This window comes from Stegastes partitus, unplaced genomic scaffold (assembly GCF_000690725.1).
Source record: "Stegastes partitus isolate 25-593 unplaced genomic scaffold, Stegastes_partitus-1.0.2 Scaffold515, whole genome shotgun sequence".
NCBI lineage: Eukaryota > Metazoa > Chordata > Actinopteri > Pomacentridae > Stegastes > Stegastes partitus.
The window spans coordinates 399,390-407,216 of NW_007578246.1; the positions used below are offsets into that span (position 1 = coordinate 399,390).

General features: G+C 42.0%; 1 protein-coding gene across 1 annotated transcript in view; it reads left to right on the forward strand.

Moving 5' to 3' along the window:
- gramd2b (GRAM domain containing 2B) overlaps positions 1 to 7,465 on the forward strand; it is a 15,269-nt gene extending 7,804 nt beyond the window's left edge. Inside the window, exons 8-14 of the mRNA XM_008287708.1 lie at positions 306 to 395; positions 2,082 to 2,178; positions 2,294 to 2,461; positions 3,165 to 3,240; positions 3,500 to 3,604; positions 4,146 to 4,230; positions 7,413 to 7,465. Of these exons, the coding sequence (XP_008285930.1) occupies positions 306 to 395; positions 2,082 to 2,178; positions 2,294 to 2,461; positions 3,165 to 3,240; positions 3,500 to 3,604; positions 4,146 to 4,230; positions 7,413 to 7,454 (663 nt within the window). The 3' untranslated portion in view covers positions 7,455 to 7,465. The remainder of the gene's footprint in view (positions 1 to 305; positions 396 to 2,081; positions 2,179 to 2,293; positions 2,462 to 3,164; positions 3,241 to 3,499; positions 3,605 to 4,145; positions 4,231 to 7,412) is intronic.
- Positions 7,466 to 7,827: the final 362 nt, after the last annotated feature.

The following is a 7,827-nucleotide window of genomic DNA, read 5'->3' on the forward strand; positions in this document are numbered from 1 at the left end:
GATGGTGGAACATCTTTCTACATCTGATGGTGGAACATCTTTCTACATCTGATGGTGGAACATCTTTCTACATGATGGTGGAACATCTTTCTACTTGATGGTGGAACATTCTGCAAAGAAAAACGCTGCAAAAACCAAAAACACAACCAAAACCCCTGCAGCGCGTTGAGCTCTCCATACGTGTACTTTTATCCCAGAGGAAGAAACTCTAAAGTCTTTAGTTCGCCTGCATGTTGCGTCTGATTTAAGAAGGACATTCGGAGCACATAAACATGCTGCGTTCTGTTTTGTTTTTCTGCATGCAGGAGAAGAGTCCGTGCAGCAGCCCAGTTCCTTCGTCGGCTGAAAACAGCTTCAGAGGTCAGAGGTCGCCGCTGTCGCCTCGCTTCCCTCTGGTGGGTCCAACAAACTGCTTTCTGCTGCAGGTTTATAAAGGCTGCAGCTCAGAGTCGTAGCTCTGAAACACCAACCAAACACTCATCAGGTCCGGTTTATTCACGCAGCACACTTAAAAACAACCAAAGTGCTCCACATGTAGCTGGCAGCAGTGCCTACACTTCTTTGTATTTTTTTATTGTTATATCTTAAATTTTGATCCTCCAGCTCGTCATCCTGTTCTGTTCAAACTGTGGAACAGTCGGCAGTAAATAACGACAAACCGGTCGCGTTACCATATTTCTGCTTATAATTGAATATTTCGTGGATTTTCTGCTTCATAAACGCACCAACGAATGTAACGGGAAGAGAGGACGCGGCAGACAGAGAATGAAACCGATAGACGTCACAGCTACATGTGGAAGAATTCAGAAAGCAAACGATCGGATCTGATGGAGAGAAATGATGGCCGACGCTGAACGACACGGCGCTTCATTGAAACGCACCAAAGTGTCACAGATCAGACTGAGGCTTCATGTCAGCGGGTGGACGGAGCGCAGAGATGTTCGAGCCTTTACTTTATATTCTGTGTTTTTGAGTCCGTTCCCTCTTTGTTCTGACTTCCTCCTCCTCTGTGGCCTCATGAGTGTTTAACTTTTCAGTTATTATTATTCACTTTAATGCTACTTGTCGTTCTGTCGTGTGTTTTTTCAGCCAGTGATGTTGTGACGGCGCAGTTTGTTTTAAAAGAGGTTTCAGTCAAACTGGAGCGCTTTAATCTCCAGATGTCCTGCTCTAATGGGAGGATCCTGGAGAAGCTTTGAGTCGTACACACTCTCCAGACGTCCTCTCCTCAAAGCTGACGTTAAATCTTTCTCTACACACCGATTCAAACATCTACATGCTTCTGAACTTTCTGTCGTGCAGATTCTCATCCAGCAGGGGTGTCACAAAGCTTCATTTCTTCTCTAACATTGCAGACTCTTGTCACTAGAAACAGATTTGAAAGTGGACATTTTGAGCAACAGCAGCTGATTGACTCGTTAACAATTACTCTCATCGTCTCTCCATCTTGTCGTGATTAATTATTTGTCGAGTGGCCTTTAAAACACGGGAAAAGAGTCGAAGACCTCCCAAATATTAACATTTCTATCACTTAAAAGCAAGAAAAACAAGATAAAAATGCATCTGAGGACAAGGAACCATCACATTTTGGAGACATTTTTTTGCAGCTTACAGTCAAACTGCAGCTTTGAACTCTGAAGACGTGGAAGAATCCTCCTCAAACAATCCCTTCTTCAACAAAAGCTCATTTTTCTGGAGATTTTAGCGCTCCAGTTTGACTGAAACCTCTTTTAAAACAAACGCCGCCGTCACCAACACCACTGGCTGAAAAAACACACAACAGAACGACAAGTAGCATTAAAGTGAACAATAATAACTGAAAAGTTAAACACCCATAAGGCAGCAGAGGAGGAGGAAGTCAGAACAAAGAGGGAACGGACTCAAAAACGCAGAATATAAATTAAAGGCTCTAACATCTCTGCACTACGTCCACCCGCTGACATGAAGCCTCAGTCTGATCTGTAAAAGTCTGAAACATCCAGAGGAGCCTCAAGTGGAACCTAAAAGTCCAGTTGAGGAGCATCAGCGGCTGGATGAGGAGAGAAACCGACTGACCTGCTGCATGTTGCTGTTTCCTGCAGAGCGAGTTCAGCCATCTGGACGGACCGGTCCGACAGAGGAGGCAGGAGATGGAGGAGAGCAGCAGCTCCGACTCCCCAGAGTACGACAAGATAGCAGGTAAGCCGGCAGCTGGAAGGAAAAGATGGAATCCATCAGCCGGACAAGACGCACCATCCAGAACCCGGAGCGGGATTCTGGTTTAGGTGATTTTCTGGTTTTTAATCTCCTGCAGAGTTCCCCGTTCCTCCGTTCCTGGATGTTTTAAAGCACCCGGACGGTTCGACGCCTCCTCAACATCCGGAACACAAAGTGAAGAACCAGCAGCATCAGAACCAGCAGCATCAGAACCAGCATCAGAACCAGCAGAGCTCCGACAACAAGCAGCACGCCGGTAAAATGAGTTTATTCTGTCTTCTCAACGAGCAGATGTTTAGTTTATTTAACGAAGCAGAGTTCTATCTTCACACCGTGAATATTATCAGAGTTTCAGGCCCTCCAAGGTCCAGATTTATCACTTTTTGCACCATTTCTGAGCCTCAGAGCTTCATCAGTGCAGCAGACAGACACATGATGGATCCGTTTTCTGTTGTGTTTATCCACAGTGGGCCAAGTTTTCTCATAAGCTTCCTAAAATGATTCAGAAAAATAAAACCGTTCTAAAATGTGACCCAAAAAAAGTCAAATTTGGGTCAAAAATGGTTGAAAATGACACAAAACTGTGTAAAATGATTCAGAACATGAAGCAAAAGTGACAAACGTCACACAACAGAGACTAAAGCCGTCCCAAAGACACACAACACTTCCCACTAAACAACAAAAACAACACAAAACAAGAAACACACAAAATGCTGAATCTTGAAAAAATAAATAAACACAAAACAAGACAAATGAGACACGAAACTCTGTTAATAATTATAGTTGCAGCAGATGGACGTCTGAGTCAAATATCAGCTTCAGTGACACAATAATCATAATAATAATAAACAAGCTTTAAGTAGCGTTAATGTGCAGAGTTGTAGACAAATATTTTAAAAACTATTTAGTTTTTTTAAATCCAGTTTGACTTCAGCTCTGTAGAATGATTCTTGTTGTTTTAATTCCAGACTCGGAGGTGATGCTGGACAGCAGGACGCTGAAGCCGCTTTCTCTCAACACGCTGCTGCTCGTCTACATGTTCCTGTTCGTAACGTTCCTCCAACGTTCTCCAATTTATTCAACGCTTCTGTGACTCATTTTTGTTCAGCAGATTATTTAAAATACATATTTATAATTTCTCAGCTCAATCCTGCGTTTATTTATTGGTAAATGTATTTTCCCACTAATTTGTTCACTCTCTCATTGACTGGTGTCATAAATCCAGCGGTTTCTCTTTCATTTCCTCCACTGCAGCTGTTTGTTCATCTTAACTCTCCACCTCGGCTGTTTCTTTTCTCTCCAGAGTCTGCGTCCTGGTTCTGTCGTCGTGCTACTTGGCCTTTAAAATCGTCTCTCTGGAGCAGAGGCTGACGACGCTCGGCTCCGTCGCCGAGTTCGTTCACCCGGAGTGAGTCCACAAACACAGAAACATCAGCTTTAAACATTTATTCTGGAGCTGAAGAATTAGAAGAACTCACATTAAAGCTGGATGATATTGGAGAAAAAATTACATTTCTTTTTCCTGCGATGTGACTATAAACTATAGGAATTTTAAACTTAAATAACTTTGTTTAGAACAAATTCCTGATTTATCTGCTCAGAAAACAACATTTAAAAAGCAGTTTTGGAGCATTTCTGGCTATTATACCATTATATTATTATTATACTATTTTTTTCCAAACAACTGAAGCTAATCTAAAGTTTCCACTGATGCCTGTTAGTCTATTAATCTGGAATTTACTTCATTAAAATAGTTTTGCATTTTAGCTGAACGTATTTTGTTAATATCCTGTTGACATTTTTATTTCTTTAACTTAGTTTAAGGACTTTTTTTTTTTTGCCCACCCCACAGTGAATCAGTGTGACGGTAAACGTACGACTCTGTTCTGCTGTTTGAGTCTCGTGTTGTGGATTTTTACTGAGTCTTTGCGTCGTTTGGTTTTTGACAGGAACGACTTCCTGGGCGGCAGCTCCGCCGTGAACACGGAGCTGTTCTCTGAGCTGCTGACCGTCAACCTGATAAAGCTGGAAAAGGTTTGTTCGTCTCCTACGGGTGGAATAATAACTCCGATTCGCCTGAAATGTTTTACAGCGTAAAATAACCGCGTTTATAAAGATATTTGTGTAATTTTAGCTTCATGTGTTAAATTCTTGGCGAGCTAATTTATTTAAAATCTGCCCGTCGACCCACTTCCAGCAGGTTGAAATTCGAGGCTGTTTGAAGAACATCTCAGGAACCATTAAGGATAAAAACCTGAAACGTCCGCTGTTGTTTGTCATCACGTCACTATTTCAGAAGCTGTAATATCAGACAAGTCGATCAAATAATATCTGATTATGGCTGAGTTGAAACATGACAACAAAAAAAGTGAAGCCATCGTGAAAAGCTCCATCTTTGGGCACAAAGTTCAACAAAAATACATCATTTCAATGTTTGAGACCAAGTATTATAAAGTATTCTATATGTTTGGTTTTCTATGACTGTGACATGCAGCTAAATGTGGTTCAGAAAATACCACGTCTGTGAAGATTCTCCATCCCCCAGGTCCTGGTTGTTCTGGTAGTTTAATCGTAGCAGCTAGACCTGCTTTAGTTCCACCTTCATCCAAAAGGCTTCATCAGGTCTGACTGACTAGTTGGGAGTTCCACATACTGATATCCTGAAGGAGACATTAACACCTGAGCTTTGGTTTCGATTGGGGGTTTGTTGCTCCTCCCCCTCGTTATGTGGGTCATTACTGCCACAAAGGGGTTCATTAGGGTCTGTTGTGGCTCGGTGTGGATGTGGGTTCATCTTTCTGGGGGGAGATCTTCAGACTGAACTGTAAACAGGTGATGCCTCAGACCTCCACCTCTGTTGAGGGATGGTCTCTCCAGTTTGACTTAGATGGTTTCTTTCACTCCTCTCTCAAACCATCTGTCCTCCCGGGTCAACATCTGTACGTTGTCATCTTCCAATGAGTGTCCTTTGTCCTTAGGATGCAGGTGGATGCTGAGTCTTGTCCTGAGGAGCTTCTGTGCTGAGACATGCGTTTGTGGATCAGTTGTTTAGTCTCCCTGATGTCCAGGTCTGGCCATTCCTGGCTGAACTGGACTGCCTCCACCACGTTGCTCTGTTTGCGTCTCGGTGTCTTGTCCTTAGGGTGGACCAGCTTCTGTCTCAGGGTGTTGGTGGACTTCACTGGAATGTTGTGTTTGTTAAAAGTCCTCCTGAGCTTCTCAGAAGCTCCTTCACCACAGGGGATGACGATGTTGTTTCATTTCTTGGTCTTTTCTTCTCTGTCTCCTCTGGGTTTTGTCGAGGATTTGATGAAAGACCAGCTTGGGTATCCACAGGTGTTGAGCGCTGTCTTGATGTGCTTCTGTTCCTCCTCCTTTCCTGCTGTCCTGGTTGGCAGTCCAGTTGCTACGATTAATCTATGAGAATGCCGCTAGCTGACTCCTGCGTTACCAGTTGTTCTGTTAATACGAGCTCAGAGATGGGACGTTTTATGACGGCTTCAGTTTTTCCTCATGTTTCAACTCACCATTGATCAGAGGTTATTTCATCAGCTTGTCCGGAGTCTGAATCAGAGACGTGATGAGAAATAACAGCGGCAACGTCAGGATTTTATCCTTAATAGTTCCTGAGATGTTGTTGTTGAAACAGCCTCAAATTCAACGTGCTAACAGTGGGTCGACGGGCAGAGTTTAAGGTTTAAAAAAAGGTTTCAATCAAATCAGAGACGGTTGGGCAGACGGAACCTGATGATATTTACAATCCATATTAACATTAACAGGAGCTGGTTTCAAACTGAACTTCCAGCGAGTTTCAAAACATCTAAAAGTTTAACTTTTGGGGGATAATCGTAGAAAAAAAACAGAAACCAGCTGGAGAAATATGAAGTGGATCACAGCAACACATTTAACTGCCAAAATATGCAAAAAAAAAATAATAAAAAAAGAAGAGGAATAACTTTTTTTTTTTTAAAGCCGGATGCTCTGACGTGCAGGTTTCTTTCACTGCAATCAAAGTGAGCTTTTTGCAAACTGAATTCCTACAAACTGCAGAATGGTTTCCCGACAGCAGCGAGGCTCCGGCGAGCGAAGCGTAACCGGACGCTGGTCGGCGGTAATCAAACATTTATAGACAGCGATCTGCTGGCGGCTGTAAGAGGAGCTTCTCTCTCATCCGTCAGGCCGTCGGAGCTGCGTTGACATTTCAGGCGTCCGGTTTCTGCACGGAAATGGAAATAAACTGCAAAAAAAAGCTCAAAACTCCAGCCGCTGATTCCACCGGTTGATATTAACCGAAAACAGGAGCGAGATTAGCACAAAGAAGAAGCATGAATACATTAACTAAGCAAAATGAAACAAAGCCACTGAGCTGATTTAAGGAGGATGCAGGAGATTTTTGCTGCAGAAGGAGACACGAGCTGGTGCACAAAAATTCACCAGGATGCTGGACGTTGAAATGGGACAATGTGTCCTCTCCAAGTTCAATCAGCCTACAAACACAAGCTGCCTTCATATGGGACTTTTTATTGGCTTAAAGTCGTCTTCTGAGTTGTTAAAGTGTCAAACCGGTCGATCTGAATGAGCCGAACTTGAGGAAACAAGTTTAAAACATTCAGTTGAATGAACCAGCCTCCAGAGTTTCGGCGGTTTGCATCCTGGGAAGTCTGCTACGTCGTTTCTCATAAACTTCATTTAATACGTCGAGCCAACTCTCAGCTGTTCCTTCATTTTAAGTCAAAATGCCTCAAAACACAAGAACTCAAGTTTGTAGGCTCTGAAGTGGCCTGAGAGTAAAAATGAGACATTTTAATGAAATGAACTAAATTCAGGTATTTACATGAAGTAAACTCGAAAGGACGAGTCGATTGAACTCAATTCCTTAACAAATGTTTATTATTGTTATATTTGACGTCTATATTTAGGATTCAACTCAGATCTGTGTGGAACTTTGAGAAATTCATCACATCTGGAATTCTTTTTTGTATCTTTAGCAGATTTAAATGACCAGCAGATAAAAATGTATAATAAAAAACAGCAACAACTTTCAATCCAGGATGGTGTTTAGGCCTCAGACAGTTTCTGTAAGTTCTGCACAGACTTTGGTGAAGCGTTCTTTGACTTCCCATACTGGCTACACACCAAATTCTTTGGCCTGGAAAGTTTATAAATGTGATATTTCTGTGTTTACGGCTCAGTGAGAGATGTTTCTGTGGTTCCAGGTGCAGAAGAACCTGCAGAGGCTGCTGGACGAAGCCACCTGAGGGCCAACGGGCTGTATTCTGTAAATACACTAGAAATATGGAGTTTATTAAAGATAAACATGACAAACGGACATGTTTGCTGCCCTACAAAAACAAACCGCTGTAGCTGCTACAGGAATCTGATCAAGGCTCAACTAAGACCTGCTTTTTGCCTTGTTTTGTTTTTTCTTTCAACATTTTTATTATTTTTTTAAATTTTATTTTTATTTTAGAATTCATTCATCAGAAAAGTGTAATTTTTGGAAACAACATGTACATTTGGGAGAAAAAGACCCACTAAATCCCAAACTACTGAGCATTAGCTAAAGGTAAACGCTGTTTTCAACTTATTGTCTATAGTTTAACAACAAATCATATATATATATATATATAT